Below are 25,447 nucleotides of genomic sequence, written 5' to 3'. Positions count from 1 at the left end.
TGAAGTAGAAGGGAGAACCAATGTTGCCTGGGCCACCGTGGAGCAATCAGAATCATGGTGGCTCGTTCCCTCTTGAGCTTGAACAAGGTTCGTAACATGAGAGGCAGAGGAGGGAAAGCGTACAGGAACAGATTGGACCAATCGAGGAGAAATGCATCCGCTGCCAGACGGTGAGGAGAGTAGAGTCTGGAGCAGAAGAGGGGCAGCTGGTGATTGTGAGGAGCTGCAAAGAGGTCTATCTGAGGAGTGCCTCACTGAGCGAAGATGGACTGTAGCGTTAAAGGATCGAGTGTCCACTCGTGAGGTTGGAGAATTCTGCTGAGCTTGTCCGCTAAGGAATTCTGTTCTCCCTGAATGTAGATAGCTTTCAGGAATAGTTGGTGATCTGTGGCCCAAGCCCAAATCTTCTGGGCTTCCTGGCACAAGAGGTGAGAGCCTGTCCCACCCTGCTTGTTGATGTAGTACATCGCAACTTGATTGTCTGTGCACAGCAGGAGGACCTGAGGAAAGAGAAGATGTTGGAAGGCCTTGAGGGCATAAAACATCGCTCTGAGTTCCAGGAAATTGATGTGATGTTTCATTTCCTGGGCTGTCCAAAGTCCTTGAGTTTGGAATTCGTTCAAATGAGCTCCCCAAGCATAAGGGGAGGCGTCGGTGGTGATGACAAGTTGATGAGGAGGTAGATGAAACAGAAGACCTCTGGAGAGATTTGAGGATATCAACCACCATTGTAGAGACTGACGAAGAGATGATGTCACAGATATGTGTCATGAGCAAGGATCCGTCGCTTGGGACCACTGGGTAGCTAGGGTCCATTGAGGAGTGCGCAGGTGAAGACGTGCGAGGGGTGTGACATGAACTGTGGAGGCCATGTAACCCAAGAGTATCATCATTTGCTTGGCAGAGATGGAACGTTGTGGAAGCACCTGCTGACATAGAGATTGAAGCGTTTGAAGATGGTTGGACGGCAGGAATGCTCTCATGAGGACTGTGTCCAGCACCGCTCCAATGAATTGAAGTCTCTGAGTGGGAATGAGATGAGATTTGGGTAGATTGATCTCGAACCCCAGAAGCTGTAGAAACAGGATGGTTTGGTTGGTGGCCAGGAGCACTGTTTGAGATGAATTGGCCTTGATTAACCAATCGTCCAGATAAGGAAAGACTTGAAGGTGGTGAGAGCGTAGAAAGGCGGCCACCACAATCAGACATTTGGTGAACACTCTTGGAGAGGAGGCAAGACTGAAGGGTAGCACCTTGTATTGGTAATGACAATGATTGATCATGAAGCGGAGGTACTGCCTGGAGGCCAGATTGACCGGAATGTGAGTGTATGCTTCTTTGAGATCGAGGGAGCATAGCCAGTCGCTTTGATGAAGAAGAGGATAAAGAGTTGCCAGAGAAAGCATCTTGAATTTCTCCCTGACCAAGCATTTGTTGAGATCGCGAAGATCTAGGATGGGTCTGAGATCCCCTGTTTTATTGGGGACCAGAAAATAACGGGAGTAGAATCCCTGCCCCTTCTGATCTAGAGGAACTTCCTCTATGGCGTTCAGGAGGAGGAGGGATTGAACCTCCTGAAGAAGGAGAGAAGACTGAGAGGTGTTCAAAGCAGACTCTCTTGGCAGACTTTGTGCAGGACGTGTCTGAAAGTTGAGAGAGTAGCCGTGGCGGATGATGTTGAGGACCCACTGATCCGATGTGATGTTCTCCCAACGGCTGGTGAAACAAGACAGACGTCCTCCTATGGGTCGAGGGAGATTGGCAGATGGTGGAATACTGGCTATGCTTTGGAGAACCACGTCAAAAGGGTTGGGTAGACTTTTGTGGTGGAGGAGGCTTCACCTGTTGCTGCTGGGCTGGCCGAGGTGGTTGTCGCTGTTGCTGACGCTGACGTCTAGGCTGTTGAGTAACCGGTGGCAAGGGACGGGCAGCATAGCGGCGCTGGTAGGCAGATTGTTGGCGAAAAGGCCGAGCAGGTGGAGTCTTTTTCTTAGTCTTCAGGAGAGTATCCCACCGAGTCTCATGGGCAGACAGCTTTTGTGTAGTGGAATCCATGGACTCTCCGAAGAGCTCATCACCCAAGCAGGGAGCATTTGCTAGGCGGTCCTGATGATTTACATCGAGCTCTGAGACTCTGAGCCATGCCAACCGACGCATGGCAACAGACATAGCCGTGGCCCTAGAAGTCAATTCAAAAGTGTCATAAATTGACCGAACTAGGAACTTGCGTAACTGGAGAAGGGAGGAAGAACAGGCATGAAATGCAGATTTCTTGCGGTTAGGGAGGTACTTTTCAAAAGCAGCCATGTTTTGAATGAGGTGCTTTAAATAAAATGAAAAATGAAAAGCATAGTTCCCTGACCTATTGGCTAACATGGCATTCTGATATAAACGTTTGCCAAATTTGTCCATGGCTTTTCCTTCTCTGCCAGGAGGGACTGAGGCATACACACTAGCTCCCGCTGATTTCTTAAGTGTGGATTCTACCAAAAGAGACTCATGCGGGAGCTGAGGTTTGTCAAAACCAGGAATAGGGATAACCTTGTATAAGGGTCCAATTTACGAGGAGCTCCTGGTACAGTCAGGGGAGTCTCTAAATTTTTATAGAAAGTCTCTCGTAAGATGTCACGGAGAGGGAGTTTGAGAAATTCCCTTGGAGGCTGGTCAAAGTCCAGAGCATCAAGGAATGCCTTGGATTTCTTCGACTCAGCCTCTAAGGGAATAGAAAGAGATTCACACATCTCTTTTAAGAAAGAAGTAAAAGATGTGGAATCATGTTTAGAAGAGGGATCAACAACAAGTTGATCCTCTTCATCAGAGGAACACTCACCTTCAGACAGAAAGGGCTCTTCAGAATCACCCCACAAATCAGGGTCCCGAATCTGAGAGCCACAATCTCGAGACTCCGGCGTGGAGGGTTCCAGGTGTCGGGTTTTGCGCGCTGACTTACCCGACCTCATAGATACGGTACCAGGAGACGTGACCTGCTGCGTTGGTACCGAGGTCTGCACCGCCTGGTGTTGAGCTCTCGGTTCCGGTGCTAAGATTGGCATCAAAGTCGAGGAGATAGTGTGACCCGGTACCGACAAAGTGGATGCCGATAAAAGAGGGCGCTCCACTGTCGGTACCGATGGCTCAGACCGGACCGGGACTGGAAGACTCAGTGTCAAAAGTGCGGGAAGGAGTTGTGGCAACTGCTCCTTAAGTTGCACTTGCAGGACAGCAGCAATCCGCTCGTCCAGCGAAAGCACCGGTACCGCTTTTTTCTTCTGCGGTACCTGTGGTGCCGCTCTACGCTCCGAGGATGAGGACCCCGATGTCGAGGGGCTCACCTCAATAGGAGCGGAGCGCTTCCGTGGACGCCTCGAGGTCGGCAGGACTGGACTCGCTGCTACTGAGACCGGAGGAAGCTCCAACGGGGAAGGCTTCTTAGCCGGCTTACCTATAGGGTGCGACGCCGGCGCGGTATCGCACGGTGTCGACGAAGTAGGTGCCGACTGAGATGGGGGCTGATGTCGGTGCCGGTGCTGCGGAATCAGACATCTCGGCGCCGAATAACAACCGCTGTTGGATCTGGCGATTTTTTAGAGTTCTCTTCTTTAAAGTCGCACAGCGGGTGCAGGTGGACGCTCGATGGTCAGGACCAAGACACTGCAGACACCAGTTGTGCGGGTCTGTCAGTGAAATTGGTCGAGCGCACCGCTGGCACTTTTTAAACCCGGGTTGAGGGGGCATGAAAGTGAAAACGGCTTCTGCCAAATCGAAGGCCGAGGCCTCGATGATGACAACAGGCCCCGCCGGGGCGAAGCGAAAGAAATGAAGAAAAAAATGAAAGTTTTTTGTTTTTTTTTTTAACTAAAGAAAAGAAGAGAAATAAAGAAAACTTTATTTCCAAAAGGGGTTTACGCGAGCGGGAAGGGCGATTACAAAAAACTCTTTCAACGGCCGTTGAAAGAAACGCGTCTTCTTAGCTCCGCGGAAACTAAGAAACTGGGGACCGCGCGCGTGCGCGGTGCGGCCTGCTAGAACTTTCCAAGTTCTTAGAGTGCAATCACTCTAAAATTGTCCGTACCGGGGCTCCGTCGGTGCCGTCACCCATCAGTCAAGAATATGCTGCCTGCTTGTCCTGGGATAATACTTAATATATCCCAAAAATTCAACAATATTTTCCCCCCTTATATATAAATCTTTAATTACTTATCTATATATACTCATTCATTTAATATTCATTTCCATATTATTATATAAAAGTATCTATATGAAATTCAATATAATTATCTATTAAATATAGTAATAATAGTCATATTTTAATTAGATTACCATATTTCCTTACCTGCTCATTAATTAATTATCCCATCTTTAAAGGTACCAATTCTATACATTTAGCCCTTTATTTAATAATTTTTGTAATTCATTTCAATTAATATCTATGTGAATTTATAATTATAATAAGATCAATATGTAATTAAGTCATAAAATTATAAACATATCCTCAATTTAAAATAATATATTATCCCCTTCAATATACTTTTAACAAATCAATTTTAGCTATAATTCCATGTATATAAATATTCATTGTTTAAATTATATATACCCATTCATACAATTTATCTAAGTTAATAATAGTATTAATACAATCAATTTAAACATTCTCACATATCATTCATAATAAATTCAATATGATTAAGCATTTGAATAGAGTAGAAATTTCCATATCAATTAATAAATAGTCTAAAATTAATTTCTTCTTTATTAATTATCCCCCACTTAAATATCCATTCCCCTATCTTTATATCCTTTAAATTCTTATCATTCTTCTCAATTAATATTAGCATAAATAAATATGAAAGTAATAACTGCCATAAATAAATTGATTTCTTAGTAGATTAAAATTATTTCATAGCATTCAATATATTATAATAATATAATAAACAAAATCTTTCAAATGCATTAAAAATATTCTGTTCAATCATTAGTCATTGTCCTCTTCTTTCTTCTTATCCATCTTCTTCTTGTTCATTTTATATCCCATTTTTATTTCTTCTTTCTTCAGATGAATCTTTCCTATTTTCTCTGTTTCTTTTCATGTAGACATTGGTTCCACTTGTGCTAGAAATTCTTTAAGTTTTGCAGGATCTTGAAAATCCATGGACTTATTCCCATTAGACACTCTCATTGTCGATGGATAGTATAAGCCATACATGTAGCCTTTTTCTTTTAATTGCTGCCTGAACGTGAGAAACTGTTTCCTTATATTTGCAGTGTATTTAGCAAAGTCTGGGACCAACATCAATTTAGACCCCTTATAATTCAAGTTTTTATTTGCTTTTGCCACCTTTAAGATTTCCAAAGCTTGCTGATACCTTAAAACTTTAAAAATCAAGGGTCTGGGGCCAGCCTGGTTTACTGGTCTTTTTGAAGGGATTCTGTGTGCACGTTCTATTTCTAACGGCCACTTAGAATTTAACTGTAACAGCTTAGGTAAAAGGTTCTCTAGAAACTGTATAGCGTCTCCCCCTTCAAGATTTTCAGCTAAACCAAGCACTCTTATGTTCTTTCTCTTTCCCCGATTTTCCAAGTCCACCAGTTGATTTTTTAAACTCACTACATCTTTCCTTTCCTCTTCACAGTTTTGTGTGATAGCTTCCAGCTGCTTAACTCTCTCTTCAATCACTGACATCCTTTGCCTGTCAGTCTGGATCTCTTGCTTTAGACTGAGTACTTCCTCTTTGACTTCAGATATTTTACTTGCATTGTCAGTCAGCATTAGTTTAATTTTAAACAGTTCTGCCATAATATCCGCTTTGTCAGAAAATTCCTCAGTTTCCAGTGGTATTGGCACACTCGACAGTGATACCGGACTGACTTTTGATCTTTTTGCTGATACACCGGATGTGCAGGGCTTCTCCGATTTCCCCTGCCTTGTAGCAGCCATTTCCAATGCTGTTTTTTGTTATTTTTAAGTCTGGTGAGCGAAGCAAAATCACTGTTATCTTTCAATTCGTTGCCTGGCTTTGAGGAGCTCTGCGGTTAAGCCTCCATTCCTTGCGTGTTCCAAGCCACACCCCAATTCCACAGATTTATTGTGTGTTGACTGAAAACATACCCTTTCTTAAATTTTTTTTTTTTTTTTTAATCTTCCATTAATGTCATGCCCTCTGGTCCTGAAAGTAAATAGCTGTTCCCTGATAAATAGTTCCACACTATTCTTGTAGTACATTTTCTTCCAATTCTGTGTAGAGTGAAGGGGGGGAAAAAAAGAAATCCCATAGAGTTTGTTGGGGTTGGGGTTTTTTTTTTTTGTTTTTTTGGGGGTGGGGGGTTACTGTTTTCTCAGCAGCCACTTGGAATTACAACATGAAATTTTATAGCTTTATATTGCCAAGTGGAAAGAGATTACAGGCAGTCGCCTACTTACGACTGCAATTGGTTCTGACTCCTAGGTCGTAAGTGGGCCTATGTTAAATTAAGGCAAGAATATTAGACTGGGTAATGGTATTTTAATCATCTTAAAGCAATTTGTTAACAACATTTTCTTTCTTCGGAGAGCGGAAGTCACGTCGTAAGGTCGAACAGTCGTAACTTGGATAGGTCGCAAGTCGATGACTACCTGTACTTTTAAATACAGCAGCATTACAGACTTTTTAGTATGACCACCTAGCAATTTCCATGCATGTAAAATTGTCTGCATGTAAAACTATCATTGTTTGGGGGGAGGGGAAAAGAGGGGGATACCAGCTTACTGCTAATGTCACAGGGATGTAGACTTTTGTCTGGGGAGCAATGTCAGGGGCTCATCACAAGCTCCATTCAAACCCACAAAGACAGCCTACCACAGGGAATGATCGAAGGCTGTTAAGAGGGTACTGGAAAAATTGGGACAGATTAAATTATTCGTTCTGGTCTGAGTCCCTATGTTATGCCTTTAAAATGGAAAAGTTCATGGCAAATCAGCAGGGAAGATATAAAAAATTTATGGAGGTTTGGGAACCATTACTAAATATTGTAAGGATTGATCTTTCTAGATGGAAAACTTACACATCCAGGGAGGGGGGTATGTATTGGAAATGAATAGGGGTTTGTTTAGGTTGGATAATTTTTTTGGTATTTATTTTTTGATTACCTGGTGGATTGGGTGGGGGAAATAATTTTTGATATTAATTTTCTTAAGTTTTATTGTGCACAACTGTAGTTTAGGAAAGAGCAATAGCAATACAAAGAGGGACATATCCTAAATTTATAAAAATATGGGGGCCATTGATAAAATATTGTAGTGAATGAATAGTAGGATTTCTCTTCTTCTTTTCATTGTCTTCTTTATGGCACACATGGAGGGGGGATAAGGAGAAATTAGGTTCTTACCTGCTAATTTACTTTCTTTTAGCTTCTCCAGACCAGTAGAGGTTAACTTTACGAATGGGTATATATCTAATCATGACCAGCAGGTGGAGACTGAAAACAAAACTTTGGGACAGTATATCCTAGCCCCTCCTCTCTATTTCCCTCAGTCTGCCGAATAGCCAAGCAGAACCAAGAACTGGAAAACAACAGAGAGAAAAAACAATACTCCGAAAGGAGTAACAAATAACAAACCCAAAATGCTGTTGGAAAATGCAGAGGAGAAATTCCCGAAGGAAGAATGTCCCCACAGCTCGCCAGCTAAGCCAGCCGAGCCACAGCCGCTGTTCTTCAATTCTCCCCGGCCCTAGAAAAATACTAGAACCCGCAGCAAAAAACCAAAAACTGCCCGCGCAACAGCCCCAACAACAACAACAACAACAGACAGGGTGGGGACCTCTACTGGTCTGGAGAAGCTAAAAGAAAGTAAATTAGCAGGTAAGAACCTAATTTCTCCTTCTTTAGCACTCTCCAGACCAGTAGAGGTTAACTTTACGAATGGGACGTACCAAAGCAGTCCCTCTCACGGGCGGGACCCCCGAAGGGCCGATACCAGTACACGCTCACCGAACACCGCGTCCCGACGCGCCTGCACATCAACCCGATAATGACGAACAAAGGAATGCAAGGAGGACCAAACCGCAGCCTTACAAATATCCACAGGAGGCACGAGCGACGACTCAGCCCAAGAAGCCGCCTGACCCCGAGTGGAATGAGCCTTGAGAAACTCCGGAACAGGCTGCTGTTTCAGAAGATAAGCGGAAGCAATCGTCTCCTTGATCCAGCGCGCAATAGTAGCCTTAGAAGCGCCAGCTCCCCGACGAGGACCCGCCAGGAGGACAAAGAGACGATCGGACTTCCGGAATTCCTGGGTCCGCTGCACATAAGAGCGAAGGACCCGACCGACATCCAACTTGCGCAGCTGCCGTTGCTCAGAAGAGCCCTCCCGACCACCCAAGACCGGGAGAACCACCGATTGATTGACATGAAAAGGAGAAACAACCTTAGGCAGAAAGGAAGGAACAGGCCGCAAGACGACCCGCTCCCTAGAAAACTCCAAGAAGGGAGTCCTACAAGAGAAAGCCTGCAGCTCAGAAACACGCCTAGCAGAAGTAATGGCCACCAAAAAGACCGCCTTCAAAGTAAGGTCCTTCAAGGAACAGTCGTCCAACGGCTCGAAAGGCGGACGCACCAATACAGAAAGAACCAGATTAAGATCCCAAGAGGGAACCGAGGGCCGTAGGGGAGGCCTAAGCAACTTGGCCGCCCGCAAAAACCTAATCACATCAGGAAGAGCCGATAAACGCTGACCTGACACCAACCCTCGAAAAGCCGACAGGGCCGCAAGATGAACCCGGAGAGAAGACCAAGCCAGGCCTCTATCCAGACCATCCTGCAAGAACTCCAGAATGTTAGGCAGAGAAGCGCGAAAAGAGGTCACTCCCCGCGCCCGACACCATTCCTCAAAGAGACGCCAAACCCGCACATAAGCCCGAGAGGTAGAAAGCCTCCGGGACCCCAACAGTGTAGAGATCACCTTGTCTGAATATCCCTTCTTGCTAAGGCGACCCCTTTCAAGAGCCACGCCGTAAGACAGAAGGGAGACGGGTCGAACATGGGAATGGGACCCTGCATCAGCAGGTCGTCCGAGAGAGGCAGAGGAAGAGGATCCGCTACCAGGTGCCTCACCAGATCCGCATACCACGGACGGCGAGGCCAATCCGGCGCCACCAGCACCACCAAACCCGGATGGTAAACAATGCGAAGAAGCACTCTGCCCACCAGCGGCCAAGGAGGGAATACATACAACAGCCCCTCCGTTGGCCACTGCTGGACCAGAGCATCCAGACCCTCGGCCAGACCGTCCCTGCGACGACTGAAGAAGCGGGGCACTTTGGCGTTGCCACCCGTGGCCATCAGGTCCATCAGGGGCTGCCCCCAAGCCTGCACTATCAACTGAAACGCCTCGGCGCCGAGACACCACTCTCCTGGATCTAGGAAGTGACGACTGAGGAAGTCTGCCTGAACATTTTCTACTCCGGCTATGTGAGAGGCCGAGAGGTCCAGCAGATGGGATTCCGCCCAAACCATGAGCAGAGCCGCCTCCTGCGCCACCTGAGTGCTCTTGGTGCCCCCCTGACGATTGACATAAGCCACCGCCGTGGCATTGTCCGACAGCACTCTGACCGACTTGCCCCGCAACAGGGAGTGGAAAGCCAACAGCGCCAGACGGACCGCTCTGGTCTCCAACACGTTGATCGACCAGGCGGCCTCCTCCGCGGACCAGGTGCCCTGAGCTGAGTGACCCAAACACTGAGCCCCCCAACCCAGGAGACTCGCATCCGTCAGGAGCACCGTCCACTGCGGGAGATCCAGACCCACCCCCTGAACTAGGTGAGGGGTCTGGAGCCACCAACGCAGACTGCAGCGCGCCAAGCCTCGCAGGGGAACCGGAACATCCATCCCGTGCCTCTGGGGAGACCACCTCCGGAGCAGAGCATACTGGAGAGGACGCATGTGGGCCCGCGCCCACCTCACCACGTCCAGGGACGCCGCCATCGACCCCAAGACCTGGAGGAAATCTCGCGCCCGAGGACACCGGGACGCCAAAAGCAGGCGAATCTGAGATTGCAATTTGCTCACCCGGCCCTCTGGGAGGAAGACCTTCCCCAAGGAGGTGTCGAACAGCACCCCTAGGTACTCCAGACGCTGAGCCGGGACCAACCGACTCTTGGAAAGGTTGACCACCCAGCCCAGCGACCTGAGAAACTCCACCACCCGAGCAGTAACCCGGGAGCTTTCCTGCAACGACTTTGCCCGAATTAACCAGTCGTCCAGGTAGGGGTGTACCAGGATGCCCTCCGACCGCAAGGCTGCCGCGACGACCACCATCACCTTGGTGAACGTCCGAGGAGCCGTGGCCAGCCCAAAGGGAAGCGCACAGAACTGAAAGTGCCGACCCAAGATCGCAAAGCGCAGGAAACGCTGATGAGAGGCCCGAATGGGAACATGCAAGTAGGCCTCCGTCAGATCGAGAGAAGTGAGAAACTCCCCCGGCTGAACCGCCAGAATGACCGACCGCAGAGTTTCCATACGGAAAGAGGGAATCTTGAGAGCCCTGTTGACCCCTTTCAAATCGAGGATGGGCCGAAAGGTCCCCTCCTTCTTGGGCACCACAAAGTAAATGGAGTACCTGCCCGTGCCCCACTCCGGAGGGGGCACCGGAACCACTGCCCTGAGATCTAGCAAGCGCTGAAGGGTCTGGCGAAAAGCCTGCGTCTTCCCCGGAGTCTGACATGGAGAAGCGAGGAAAAAATCCGGTAGAGAGCGGGCGAACTCCAGGGCATAACCGTCCCGCACCACCTCCAGGACCCACTGATCGGACGTGATCTCGGCCCATTTGGGGAAAAAATCGCACAGCCGGGCCCCCACCGGAACCAAAGGGGGCGCCGGCAAGGCGTCATTGTGCAGGACGGGAAGCGGGGGAACCGGCGGAGGGATTCCCTGCCCCCCGACGGGCCCCCCGAAAGGGCTGCATACGCTGGAAGAACCGACCCCGGGAAAATCCCGGAGACTGGAAAGAAGCAGCCCCACGCCCAGGGCGATACTTGCGAAAATCCCGCAAACGCCCCCGGGCCGCACCCCCCCGAGACGCCGGGCGGGCACGGTCCTCCGGCAGACGGGGAACTTTCGAGTCCGACAGAGTCTGAATCAACTTATCCAAGTCCTCTCCAAACAAAAACGACCCCCGAAAGGGAAATTTAGTAAGCTTAGCTTTGGACGCAGCATCCGCCGCCCAAGCGCGCAGCCACAACACACGCCTTGCGGCCACGCCAAAAGCCATAGACTTAGCCGAGATCCGCACCAAGTCATAGAGAGCATCTGAGAGGAATGAGGCCGCCATCTCAATCTTCGCAACCTCCTGATCCACCAGAGACCAGTCGTCAGACTCTCGATCCAAGACCCGCTCCGCCCACCGAAACACGGCGCGAGCGACCAGTCCCCCACAAATAGCCGCCTGGACCCCAAAACCAGAGACCTGAAAATTTTGCTTAAGGAGGCCCTCCAATTTGCGCTCCTCAGGATCTCACAAGGCAGAACCGCCCTCAACAGGCACGGTATGCCGCTTGGAAATTGCCGAGACCACCGCATCCACGACCGGCGAAGCTAACGTAGCCCGATCCCCTTCAGGAATGGGATACAGGCGAGCCATGCTGCGCGCCAGCCGAAACGGCGTCTCCGGCGTTTTCCACTGCTCCAGGATAATATCCCGAATATCCTGATGCATAGGAAAAGAGCGGGAAACGGTACGGATCCCCCGCAACAGGGGGTCCCCCACACGCGGAGTCTCCGGCGGCGCGTCCTCAAAACGCAAGGCCGAAGAAACCTGCTGAATAAGGTCAGGCAGCTCATCTTTCTGAAAAAGACGCACCACAGACGCCTCGTCACTGGAGAACGGGAAATCCGACAACCCGCCGCCAGCTTCCGTCCCCTCCAGAGAGTCCTGGAATTCCTCAGAAGGGTCCAGGTCCTCCTCCAGACCGACCCGTTCCTCCGACCACAAATTCTCATCCCACGACACCCGCGGACGCTTGGACAAGGGAGGCGGCGGAGGGGACGTCACGCCAGACGAAAGCGGCAAAGCCGCAGGAAGCGCGGAGGAAAAACCACCCCCCGAGACCCCCTGGGCGCAACCGGGACCCCCAGCCGCCTGAAAATAGGCTCTGCATAAAGAAAAGAAAAATTCAGGAGAAAACCCCCCCGAGGGTCCCAAGGGACTCCCTGCCACAGCAGGGGACCCAGCAGAACCTTGCCCCTGCATAGTCAAAACAGGGGGAAGGTCACCTGAGGTGGAAGACAAAATGGAGGGGCCAGACAGAGAAGATGGCGTCTTTCCCGCCAAAACAGCTCCCTCCACAGCCTGCAGCGGCTGAGAGACCTGAAAAGTCTCAGCCGCTAAAACAGGCAAGCCGGCATCAGCTGTCAAAATATCAGCTGAGAGGGAATCCTCAAAAACCCGACCGTCGGCGGCTCGGGGAATCCCTCCGTGGGCGGACGGAGAAGACCGGGCTTCTCCACCGTTCCCTGCCGACTCGCGAGGCACCATCGGCGGGGAGCTCTGGGCGCCTGCAGCCGCTGCCGACGGAGCTCCTCCACCGCACCGGCCTGAACACCGCTTGCACAGGCCGGCCGCGAGTGCCTCGCGTCTGGAGCACAATGAGCACTTTTTCCCTTTAGAAGTGCTCATTGCTCCATACGCGACCTAGCTGTAAAAAAAAGTGCCGGTTAGTTGAAAAAATACAGTAAAATACAGTTTTCTTAAAGGGATACAACCCTCCAGACCAGCACTACCTCAGGATTTTTTTTTTTTTTTTTTTTTTTTTTACAGAACAGACTCCACAGGCTCTCAAAGCAATAGTCTTGCTTGATTTAGGGGGCAAGGCTTATTGCTGAGGCTCCTCTAAAAAAATGTGGGGAGGTGGAGGAAGTGGGGGGAGGGACCCCGCTCGTGACCCGCCGGGTTTGACACCCCCGAGGTCGGACGAACCCCCAAACAGAGTCCGTCCAAGCTCCGTCCGGCTAAAAACAGGGACAATAAACCCCTTAAACAAATTCCAACAGCCCTACCAAGGGAGATGGGTACAGATCACTCAACACCTGCTGGAGACTGAAAGAAGACAGACTGAGGGAAATAGAGAGGAGGGGCTAGGATATACTGTCCCAAAGTTTTGTTTTCAGTCTCCACCTGCTGGTCATGATTAGATATATACCCATTCGTAAAGTTAACCTCTACTGGTCTGGAGAGTGCTAAAGAATGAAAATAATTTTACCTAACATGTTATAATATTGTATACAATATGTATAAGGTGATTGGAAAGTACTGGAAGGGTGGTGGGTGGGGGAGGGGATAAAAATATGTTTAGAATATTATGTAATAGATATAAAAGTGATATTGTGTTTTCATTAGTTGTAATTCAATATTTTGTACACTTCATGTAAAATATGAAAATGAATAAAGAATTATAAAAAAAAAAAAATGAATAAAGGAAAAAAAAAAAAGAGGGTGGACACTGAGCATTCAGTGACTGGAAAATTCTGACATTGTTAATTGTATTGTTTGAATGACTTTTTTGTTTTGTTTTCAACATTTTTAACTTGCAAAAATCACTATGTAGAATGTTAAAATGTCAGTTATCAACATGATAATGTTGTTAATAGTAATACATATTAAATAAGTATGTAAAATTTCTTGTTGAAATGTAAAGCAGTTGTTGAGAACTATAGAAGGTTTTTTTTGTAGAGTTGAGAACTGTATAGTTTTTTTTTGTTTTCTTGCTTCAACCTGTATAGCACCAGATCAGAGATTAGAGAATGACAAGGGGACAAATTTGTCCCCATCCCTATAAACTCTGCCTTAACTGCACAAGCCTCGAACACTTATGATTTTAAAGTGTTTGAGGCCTGTGCAGATGAGGACGGAGCTTAAGCATTGGTGGAATGAGGCATTATGACATCACAATCTGAGCTCTAGAATGTTGCTACTTATGATTTTAGAGTGTTTGAGGCTTGTGCAGATGAGGACAGAGCTTAAGCATTGGTGGAATGAGGCATTATGACATCACAATCTGAGCTCTAGAATGTTGCTACTTATGATTTTAGAGTGTTTGAGGCTTGTGCAGATGAGGACAGAGCTTAGTCATTGGTGGAATGAGGCATTATGACATCACAATCTGAGCTCTAGAATGTTGCTACTTATGATTTTAGAGTGTTTGAGGCTTGTGCAGATGAGGACAGAGCTTAGTCATTGGTGGAATGAGGCATTATGACATCACAATCTGAGCTCTAGAATGTTGCTACTTATGATTTTAGAGTGTTTGAGGCTTGTGCAGATGAGGACAGAGCTTAGGCATTGGTGGAATGAGGCATTATGACATCACAATTTGAGCTCTAGAATGTTGCTTCTTAGGATTTTAAAGTGTTTCAGGCTTGTGCGGATGAGGACGGAGCTTAAGCATTGGTGGAATGAGGCATTATGACATCACAATCTGAGCTCTAGAATGTTGCTACTTAGGATTTTAAAGTGTTTCAGGCTTGTGCGGATGAGGACGGAGCTTAAGCATTGGTGGAATGAGGCATTATGACATCACAATCTGAGCTCTAGAATGTTGCTACTTAGGATTTTAAAGTGTTGAGGCTTGTACAGATGAGGTCAGACCTTGCAGGAATGGGGCAGATGAGAAAAAAAAATTGTCCCTGTGTCATTTTCTATCAGAGATTCTTAAGATCCATGAGAACTGGTGTTATGGAAATCCCCCAGTGCTTCTGGTACAGCCACTTTTTCCTAGGCATTTTTTGCACACATCTAACCACTTCTTCCTTCACAGCACAATTAGCTAGTACTCACCTTCTGACAGCTCTGCTGTAATGACAGTCCACAAGAAAAATAGGCCGCAATGCACGCGTAACTCGGACATGTGAAGTCTGGCGTACCAATACCACTATGGCTTCTATAAACTGCACCAGTAAGACAATAGTCTGCCAGTTGAAAGAGAAAGAACAAATGGGGGTTTATCAATTCAAACCCACTTGCCACTGCCCCCACCAAAAATCAATCATTATGAAGCAAACATATTAAAATCATTAGTTACAATAAGAATGAAAAAAAAAAATGAAGTACAGTCAAACCTCAGTTTGTGAGTAATGCGATTTGCGAGTGTTTTGCAAGAAGAGCAAAACACTCCTGCAAACTTTTACTCGCAAATCGAGCGTTGACTTGATATGCAAGCCCCCCCACCCCCACACGGCTCAAACAGGACACCGGCATGCAGCACCAACCCACGGGATGTGTTAGTGCCGAAAGAGTCTACCGCGCCTGCCGTTGATATCTGCTGGGCTGCTGCGGGGCCTGGAGCATCTGCGCATGCTCAAGACTTTCTGGTTCCCACTCTCTCCGAGATTCTCATTTAGTTTTAGATGGTATATAAATTTTTTTCCAATTCTTTATTCGTTTTAAAATCAAACAACAAGTGCACATAAATATATCATAAACTGATTCCAATAAAGCACTGATGAAGGGTGGGTGGGTAGGGTTTATATCATTAATGGTCTATTAGATTTTATGTGTTAGATTTTAAAGTGCTATATTGGAATCAAGGTACAGTGGTATCTCGGTTTACGAGTGCATCAGTTTGCGAGTGTTTTGCAAGACAAGCAAAACATTCGCAAACTTGGTGCCTCGTAAACCGAGCTTGCCTCGCTGTACGAGCGCCCCCCCCCCCGGCGATCCGGCATCCCCCCCCGCTCGCGTTGCCCCCCTCCACCGCGATCCTACTTTCCCCCCTCCCGAGCAGTCAATGACACCCTTTACCCGACTTGGCACCAGTGCCGGTGCCCGAAGATCCTCCCTCTTCTGGCGCGGCCTGGGCTGGGCGGTGCGTCGGAGATCCTCCTTCTTCTGGTCTGGGCTGGACTGGCTTTGAGCATTTGCGCATGCTCAAAGCCTTCTGGTCTCGCTCTCAATCTCGGAGAGAGCGAGACCAGAAGGCTTTGAGCATGCGCAAATGCTCAAAGCCAGTCCAGCCCAGCCCAGACCAGAAGGAGGATCTCCGACGCACCACCCAGCCGCGCCAGAAGAGGGAGGATCTTCGGGCACCGGCACTGGTGCCAAGTCGGGTAAAGGGTGTCATTAACTGCTCGGGAGGGGGGGCAACGCGAGCGGGGAGATGCCGGTTCGCAGGGGGGGGGGGAAGCTGGATCACGGGGAGGGGTTTGGAACAGCATCGGATTCCTCAAGGGGGGAGAATGGAGCAGCGCCGGTAGCCTCGTTGGGGGGGGAGGTAGAACCAATTAAAGCAGTTTCCCTTACTTCCTATGGGGAAACTTGCTTTGATATACGAGCAATTTGGTTTACGAGCATGCTTCTGGAACGAATTATGCTCGTAAACCAAGGTTCCACGGTATATAAATTTTTTAAATAAATAAAAGATATACGAGCACTTTGGTTTACGAACATGCTTCTGGAACAAATTATACCCGCAAACCAAGGTTCCACTGTACTGCGTATTGGTGGGCACACAGTGAGCAGGAGCAGGAGCAAAGTAGTATACCTTTCCCAGGGTCCTTCTGTGTCTGATAAAGGTGCGGCAGCCTAGCCATCTCATCTTCATAGCAAGCTCAAAGACCACTACTATCAAGGCAAATAGCTCCAGTGTTGCATGGACCTAAAAAGCAGATCACATGACATGCCACCATTAAAACTATGCAGGGTTCAATGGCATGCAAACTACATAATGTGATTATGTGATCAGCTTTTCATCACCTATAATCCAAGTCTCCCCTCCTGTTAAACCCAGGGCTTTACCTTCCCCAGGTTCTAACCTTGATTATAAGGCCCTTCTCTGCCACATGTGGTGGTGCAATATTTATTTCTTCCTGTTCTGCAATACTTGATGCTGTTTATGGAAAAATTATGTCTTACCAGATAATTTTCTTTCCTTTAATCACAGCAGATGAATCAAAAAGGCATGTGGGTTTTTGCCTAACACCAGCAGGCAGAGATAGAGAGAACCAAATTAAGTTCTGTCTTTGAGGAGCATTCTGGTATGCTCCTAGGTTAGTCAGTATTTCTCATAACAAAGCAGAAGGATAAACAAACATTTAGCACCAACAGGCACAGAACTCCCTCCTCACAGAACAGAGACATATAAAGCTGACCAGAAGTCCAATGCAAAGCAGCCAAAAGACAGGTCACCTGTGAAAGGAAGGAGAAAACAATCAGAAAGGGTGGATTAATCTGCTGTGACTAAAGAAAAGAAATTTATCATGTAAGACAAGAGGCTAGATTCACTAAGCAAAACAATCGTGTACCGATCGGTTTGTGAGCCCTATGTGACCCGATTTCCCTCCAACTAACCTGTGTACCGATCTGATCCTGATCCCGATCCGTGCATGCAAATGAGGGGAATCGGCATGCAAACTTTCTTCTGGCACACCGACTGGCTGACTGATCAAAAAATTAGCTACTGGTGAGGACCAGTTGCTTGTGCTAAAACCCTGTTCTCTGCTCAGATTCTCCTGCTCTGGCTGTCCTGCTCTCTGCTCCGACTCTCCAGCCCTGCTCAGCCCCACAGTGCAAGACCGTGGTTTTAACCCGTGGGTTTAAAACGGGTTAAAACCACGGGCTCGCAAAGTAAAAAAAACAGTAAAAAAAGAAAAAAAACTCTGATGGGCACGAAGGACCAGTGCATGCGCAGACTATCTACGGTCAAGGAAGATGGTCTGCGCATGCTCAAGGATCATTCTCCAGTGATCTGTGTGGTCGTGCCAACAATCGCCCCCATTTGCATGCAGGCCTTTAGTGAATTTGTCAGCCTGCCTGCAATCAGATACGGATCTCAGGTTAGTAAATCTAGCCCAAGGTTTTCCCTTATCAGCAGCTGATGAATCCAAAGACACGTGGAATGTAGCGAAGCAATCCTCTTTTCACTATCCCACCCTGAAGAATGAGTTATCAAATCTAACGCCCTCTCCCCCTAAAGATTTGAGGGTCCAGTTTATTTGAAATCACTCTTCCTTAGAAAAGATTAAAGGCTAATATGTGAAAGTTAAGTCAGTAAAACAAACATCTGAACTACCAAATGCAAGGAGCCACCTTCACAGCCAGGAATGGAGCTGCTCTATATCCCGACATGGAGCTGTGCACTTCCTCTAGATGGGGCTGCATTCACAGCCACACAGAGAATCTTAGGTCCCAAAACGAAGCCATGCCCTGGAGTGCATGATCACATCCAGCAATGTCGGGATGCTGAACATCCTAGATGGAGCCAAGGGCAAGATTTTGAGAAAAAATTTGGAGTGATCAACATCCAAAGACGGAGAAAGACCCTGAAAAGATGATCCTAAATGGAATAGACAATATCCATAGACTGAAGATAATTTTACCTCGGTCGAACCAGAAATGAAAAAGCACTGCACATTTCAAGATGGCACTATGCTTGAGACAGTGCGCTCGCTCTACTTCCAAAGATGCAACTATGCGTGAGATCGAGATGTTGTGGGACCAGGAAGGAAGAGCTGAGACCAGCGCCAAGCAGCAGGTAGGAGATGCTGCTCTTTGTCATCAGAGATTTGAACAGATTCATGAGGGAGGGGACAGCACGGCGATTCTGGGTGCCACATCCCGAGCACCTCCTTCCCTTGCTATGCTGCTGCTTCAGAAAGACTATCCATTTGCCTGGAGATAGAGAATTTTGGCTAACCAGGGAGTGTACCAGTCTATAAGGGAGCGCTCAATTAGGTTTTCTCTATCTAACTTGAATTAATAGAGAAGTTTGGAAAATTTTCTGGATATAAGATCAATTGGAGTAAATCTGAAGTTCTTCCGCTCAATGTTCACTGTACCAAAGGATTATTTGATTCATTTTCCTTTGTTTGGAATGAAGATGGGTTAAAATACTTAGGAATTACTATTAAGAACACAATAGAAGACACAGTGACGGAGAATGAAAAATTTTTATTAAAGAAAATATCAGAAATGTGTGAGCAATGGAATCCTTTACATCTTTCTTGGTGAGGGAGAATTCAAACGGTTAAAAAGCACAGTTACTTACCGTAACAGGTGTTATCCAGGGACAGCAGGCAGATATTCTTGACTGATGGGTGACGGCACCGACGGAGCCCCGGTACGGACAATTTTAGAGTGATTGCACTCTAAGAACTTGGAAAGTTCTAGCAGGCCGCACCGCGCACGCGCGAGTGCCTTCCCGCCCGACAGAGGCGCGCGGTCCCCAGTTATGATAAGCCAGCTAAGAAGCCAACCCGGGGAGGTGGGAGGGACGCAAGAATATCTGCCTGCTGTCCCTGGATAACACCTGTTACGGTAAGTAACTGTGCTTTATCCCAGGACAAGCAGGCAGCTATTCTTGACTGATGGGTGACCTCCAAGCTAACAAAAAGAGGGATGGAGGGAAGGTTGGCCATTATGAAAACAAATTTTGCAAAACAGATTGGCCGAAGAGTCCATCCCGTCTGGAGAAAGCATCCAGACAATAATGAGATGTAAAAGTATGAACTGAGGACCAAGTAGCAGCCTTGCAGATTTCCTCAATAGGAGTGGAACGGAGGAAAGCTACATATGCTGCCATAGCTCTGACTTTATGGGCCGTGACAGAACCTTCCAGTGTCAGTCCGGTCTGAGCATAACAAAATGAAATGCACGCTGCCAGCCAATTAGACAACGTACGTTTAGAAACAGGACGTCCCAATTTATTTGGATCAAAGGACAGAAAGAGTTGGGGAACTGATCTGTGGGGTTTCGTACGCTCTAGATAGTAAGCTAGAGCCCTCTTACAATCCAAAGTATGCAGCGCTTGTTCCCCAGAATGAGAATGAGGTTTTGGAAAGAAAACAGGCAGAACAATGGATTGGTTGAGATGGAATTCAGAGACAACCTTAGGAAGAAACTTTGGATGCGTACGCAGAACCACCTTGTCATGGTGAAAGACCGTAAAAGGTGGATCTGCAACCAGTGCATGAAGCTCACTGACCCTCCTGGCAGAGGTAAGAGCAATAAGGAAAAGTACCTTCCAAGTGAGAAACTTGAAAGAAGCGGTAGCCAAAGGTTCAAATGGAGGCTTCATCAAGGCGGAAAGAACCACATTGAGATCCCAGATAACAGGAGGGGCTTTAAGAGGTGGTTTCACATTGAAAAGACCCCGCATGAACCTGGACACCAGGGGATGAGCTGATAGAAGTTTTCCATGGATCGGCTCATGAAAAGCAGCAATGGCACTGAGGTGGACTCTGATGGAAGAAGACTTAAGGCCAGAGTCAGATAAAGAAAGCAAATAATCCAACAACGACTCCACTGCCAGGGAAGTTGGATCAAGATGATGAAGAAGACACCAGGAAGAAAATCTCGTCCACTTCTGATGGTAACATTGCAGAGTGGCTGGCTTCCTGGAGGCATCTAGAATGGAACGAACAGGCTGAGACAAGAGTGTATCATGAGAAGTCAGCCCGAGAGATACCAAGCCGTCAGGTGCAGAGACTGGAGGTTGGGATGTAGAAGGGTCTCCTGATGCTGTGTAAGCAGAGAAGGATACAGTGGAAGAAGAAAAGGTTCCCTGGAACTGAGTTGAAGTAGAAGGGAGAACCAATGTTGCCTGGGCCACCTCGGAGCAATCAGAATCATGGTGGCTCGTTCCCTCTTGAGCTTGAATAAGGTTCTCAACATGAGAGGTAGAGGAGGGAAAGCGTACAGGAACAGATTTGACCAATCGAGGAGAAATGCATCTGCTGCCAGACGGAGAGGGGAGTAGAGTCTGGAGCAGAATAGGGGCAGCTGGTGATTGTGAGGAGTTGCAAAGAGGTCTATCTGAGGAGTGCCCCATTGAGCGAAGATAGACTGTAGAGTTACAGGATCGAGTGTCCACTCGTGAGGCTGGAGAATTCTGCTGAGCTTGTCCGCTAAGGAATTCTGTTCTCCCTGAATGTAGATAGCTTTCAGGAAGAGATGGTGATCTATGGCCCAAGTCCAGATCTTCTGTGCTTCCTGGCACAAGAGGCGAGAGCCTGTCCCCCCTTGCTTGTTGATGTAGTACATGGCCACTTGATTGTCCGTGCACAGCAGAAGGACCTGAGGAAAGAGAAGATGTTGGAAGGCCTTGAGGGCATAAAACATCGCTCTGAGTTCCAGGAAATTGATGTGATGCTTCTTTTCCTGGGCTGTCCAAAGACCTTGAGTCTGGAACTCGTTCAAATGAGCTCCCCATGCATAAGGGGAGGCGTCGGTGGTGATGACTAGTTGATGAGGAGGCTGATGGAACAGAAGACCTCTGGATAGATTTGAGGATACCAACCACCATTGTAGAGATTGACGAAGAGATGATGTCACAGAGATGTGTCGTGAGCAAGGATCCGTCGCTTGGGACCACTGAGTAGCAAGGGTCCATTGAGGAGTTCGCAGGTGAAGACGCACGAGGGGTGCGACGTGAACTGTGGATGCCATGTGACCCAAGAGTATCATCATTTGTTTGGCAGAGATGGAATGTTGTGGAAGTACCTGCTGACATAGAGACTGAAGAGTCTGAAGACGGTTGGATGGAAGAAATGCTCTCATGAGGAGTGTGTCCAATATCGCTCCAATGAATTGGAGTCTTTGAGTGGGAATGAGATGAGACTTGGGTAGATTGATCTCGAATCCCAATATTTGTAGAAACTGGATGGTTTGGTTGGTGGCCAGGAGAACTGCTGGAGCGGATGTGGCCTTGATTAACCAGTCGTCCAGGTAAGGAAACACCTGAAGGTGGTGAGAGCGCAGAAAAGCAGCTTCCACGATGAGACATTTGGTGAACACCCTTGGAGAGGAAGCAAGACCGAAGGGCAGTACCTTGTACTGGTAATGACACTGATTGATCATGAAACGGAGATACTGTCTTGAGGTTACATTGATTGGTATGTGAGTGTATGCCTCTTTGAGATCGAGGGAGCATAGCCAGTCGTCTTGGTTGAGAAGAGGATAAAGAATGGCTAAGGAAAGCATCTTGAATTTTTCCTTTACCAGATGTTTGTTGAGATCGCGAAGATCTAGAATTGGTCTGAGATCTCCTGTTTTTTTGGGAACTAGAAAATAACGGGAGTAAAATCCCTGACCCTTTTGATCTAGAGGAACTTCTTCTATAGCGTTTAGAAGAAGGAGGGATTGAACTTCCTGAATAAGGAGGGCAGATTGAGGACTGTTCAAAGCAGACTCTTTTGGCAGGTTTTGGGATGGAAGAGTCTGAAAGTTGAGAGAGTAGCCGTGGCGGATGATGTTGAGGACCCATTGGTCCGAAGTGATAACTTCCCACCGGCTGAGGAATAGAGAGAGACGACCTCCTATAGGTTGAGGCAGGAGAGCAGATATAGGAGTACTGGCTATACTTTGGAGAAGTAAGTCAAAAGGGCTGTGTCTTCTGCTGTGGAGTTGGCTTTACAGGCTGCTGTTGCTGTTGTTGCCTGGGAGGCTGACGCTGTTGCTGCCGTTGACGCCTGGGTTGCTGAGCAGTTGTTGGCAATGGTCTAGCTGTGAAACGGCGTTGATAGGCTGACTGTTGTCTAAAAGGCCTTGTTGGGGGAGGCTTTTTCTTATTTTTAAGAAGGGTATCCCAACGTGTTTCATGAGCCGACAGCTTTTGAGTAGTCGAATCCATGGATTCCCCAAAAAGCTCATCCCCTAGGCATGGGGCGTTGGCTAACCGATCTTGATGATTAACATCAAGTTCAGATACCCGAAGCCAGGCCAGGCGACGCATTGCCACAGACATTGCTGTCGCTCTGGATGTAAGTTCGAAGGTGTCATAAATGGATCTAACCATGAACTTACGTAACTGAAACAGAGAAGACAAGCAATGGTGGAAAGATTGTTGTTTCCGTTGAGGAAGGTATTTCTCAAAGGAAGCCATGGTGGTAAGGAGATGTTTCAGATAGAAAGAAAAATGAAAGCCATAATTTCCAGCTCTATTTGCCAACATTGCATTTTGGTAGAGCCTCTTACCAAATTTGTCCATGGCTTTACCCTCTCTGCCAGGAGGAACAGAAGCATATACACTGGCTCCTGCAGATTTTTTAAGGGTGGATTCGACAAGTAAAGATTCATGAGGAAGTTGTGGTTTGTCGAACCCAGGAATGGGAATTACTTTGTACAGAGAGTCTAACTTACGTGGGGCCCCTGGGACCGTTAAGGGAGTCTCTAAATTCTTGTAAAAAGTCTCCCTCAAGATGTCGTGAAGAGGGAGCTTCAAATATTCCTTTGGAGGTTGGTCAAAGTCCAGGGCGTCCAAAAAGCTTTAGACTTTTTGGACTCAGCCTCCAAAGGAATAGACAGAGAATCACACATATCTTTCAGGAAACTGGAGAAAGATGAAGTGTCATGCTTAGAGGACGGGTCATGTACAGCAGACTCTTCCTCATCTGAGGAACATTCTCCTTCAGAGAGAAAAGATTCTTCTGAATCTCCCCACAGATCAGGATCCCTGACATGGGGGGAACGATCCCGAGACTCAGGGGTAGCTGAGTCTACATGCCGGGTCTTGCGCACCGACTTACCCGATCTCATCGACATCGACCCAGGCGATGTAATCGGTTGTACCGGAGCCGAAGTCTGCACCGATTGATGCTGAGCTCTCGGCTCCGGCGCAAGGACTGGCATCGATGCCGATGAGGTGGAGTGAATCGGTACCGAGGGAGTGGATACCGACAATACAGGTTGCTCCACTATCGGTACCGGCTCAGTGCGGACCGGCACCGGAAGGTTCGGTGCCAGGATAGTTGGAAGGAGCTGTTGCAATTGCTGCTTGAGCTGTGCCTGGAGAATGGCCGTAATACGGTCATCAAGGGATGGCACCGGTACCGCTTTTTTCTTCTGCGGTACCTGTGGTGCCGCTCGACGCCCCGGAGATGAGGAGCCCGATGTCGAGGGACTCACCTCAATAGGGGCGGAGTGCTTCCGCTGGCGCCTCACAGTCGGCAGGATTGGACTCACTGCACTTGAGACCGGAGGACGTTCCAGCGGGGAAGGCTTCTTAGCCGGCTTACCTGCATGTTGGGACGCCGGCGCAGAATCTCGCGGCGTCGAAGAAGAGGGTGCCGACTGAACCGGTGCCGAAGTCGGAGTCGATGGCACGGGATCGGACATCTCGGCACCGAACAGTAATCGCTGTTGTATTTGGCGATTTTTTAATGTTCTCTTTTTTAGTGTGGCACAGCGGGTGCAGGTGGAGGCCTGATGCTCAGGACCCAAACACTGTAAGCACCAGTTGTGTGGGTCCGTGAGAGATATGGGCCGAGCACACCGCTGGCACTTTTTAAAACCTGGCTGAGGGGGCATGAACGTGAAGACCGCTTCAGCCAAATCGAAGGCCGAGGCTTCGATGGTGGCAGAAGGCCCCGCAGGGGAAAAGCCAAATTGAATGAAAAAACCAAAGAATTTTTTTTTTTTTACAAAAATGAAAGAAAAAGAAAGAGGCAAAAACCAAAAGGGTTTACGCGAGCGGGAAGGCAAGTTCAAAAAATTTTCAACAGCCGTTGAAAAAACGCGTCTTCTTAGCTCCGCGGAAACTAAGAAACTGGGGACCGCGCGCCTCTGTCGGGCGGGAAGGCACTCGCGCGTGCGCGGTGCGGCATGCCAGAACTTTCCAAGTTCTTAGAGTGCAATCACTCTAAAATTGTCCGTACCGGGGCTCCGTCGGTGCCGTCACCCATCAGTCAAGAATAGCTGCCTGCTTGTCCTGGGATAATGATGATATTGCCTGTGGTTTGTTATCAAATGAGTATGATACCAAATTTTTTTCAGGGGTCATTTTACAAAAAGTTAAATGGTATTCTTACTAAATTTGTTTGGTTGGATAAAAGACCCAGAATCGCTTTAGTATCTTTACAAAAGACAATTGTGGAGGGAGGGGTAAACTTTCCAAATTTTATAGGTATCATCAATCCTATATTTTAAGACAGGGTATGTATTGGATCCTCCCAAAGCTCATGGAGAATGTACCAGATTGGTTATATTTAGAATGGCGACTCCTGTTTCCTTTGCATTTGTCTCATCTTATAAGTATAAAATTGCCCAGGAAATATAAAGACAATAGAACATTGCTTGATACATGGAGAACTTTAAAATATGTTCGTAATCTATCACCAAATCCAATTTCTAAATCATTAAATCAATCCATTTGGCTATACTCCAAGATTAAAATTGGCGGTTTTCAAATCGACTGGAAGCATTGGATTATTGCAGGTAAAACTGAATAAAGAATTTAAAAAAAAAAAAAAGGTTTTCTCTATCTCCGCCTGCTGATGGATGCTCATAACTCACAAGTCTACGCTGCTGATGACAAGGAAACTAGTGCCTTACACCTACCATTCTCATAGTAAATCACAGCTCTAAACAGGAATGAACAATAGGACAGTGCTTCAGTTCATGTTCATTATATTAGTATTTCATAAACTGTCATTTGCAGGAAACTTCATGTGACCTACAATTTCTGAATATTAAAAAATGTAACACAAGGTA

The 25,447-nt window shown here is 47.6% G+C and overlaps 1 protein-coding gene across 4 annotated transcripts in view; it reads right to left on the bottom strand.

Annotated features, from left to right (window-relative positions):
• TPCN1 (two pore segment channel 1) overlaps positions 1 to 25,447 on the bottom strand; it is a 182,301-nt gene that overhangs the window by 119,705 nt on the left and 37,149 nt on the right. For all 4 annotated transcript variants that reach the window (XR_004540412.1, XM_033955855.1, XM_033955854.1 and 1 more), the window contains 2 exons: positions 16,506 to 16,619; positions 14,804 to 14,934 (listed from right to left, as the gene is read on the bottom strand). Coding sequence is in view for 3 of the 4 variants with exons in the window: in XM_033955855.1 (XP_033811746.1) it covers positions 14,804 to 14,934; positions 16,506 to 16,619 (245 nt within the window). In the remaining variant the exon portion in view is untranslated. The remainder of the gene's footprint in view (positions 1 to 14,803; positions 14,935 to 16,505; positions 16,620 to 25,447) is intronic.

This window comes from Geotrypetes seraphini, chromosome 8 (genome assembly GCF_902459505.1).
Source record: "Geotrypetes seraphini chromosome 8, aGeoSer1.1, whole genome shotgun sequence".
Taxonomy (NCBI): Eukaryota; Metazoa; Chordata; class Amphibia; order Gymnophiona; family Dermophiidae; genus Geotrypetes; species Geotrypetes seraphini.
The sequence above is the reverse complement of the archived record's forward strand: the minus strand, read 5'-3'. Positions and strand labels throughout refer to the sequence as shown.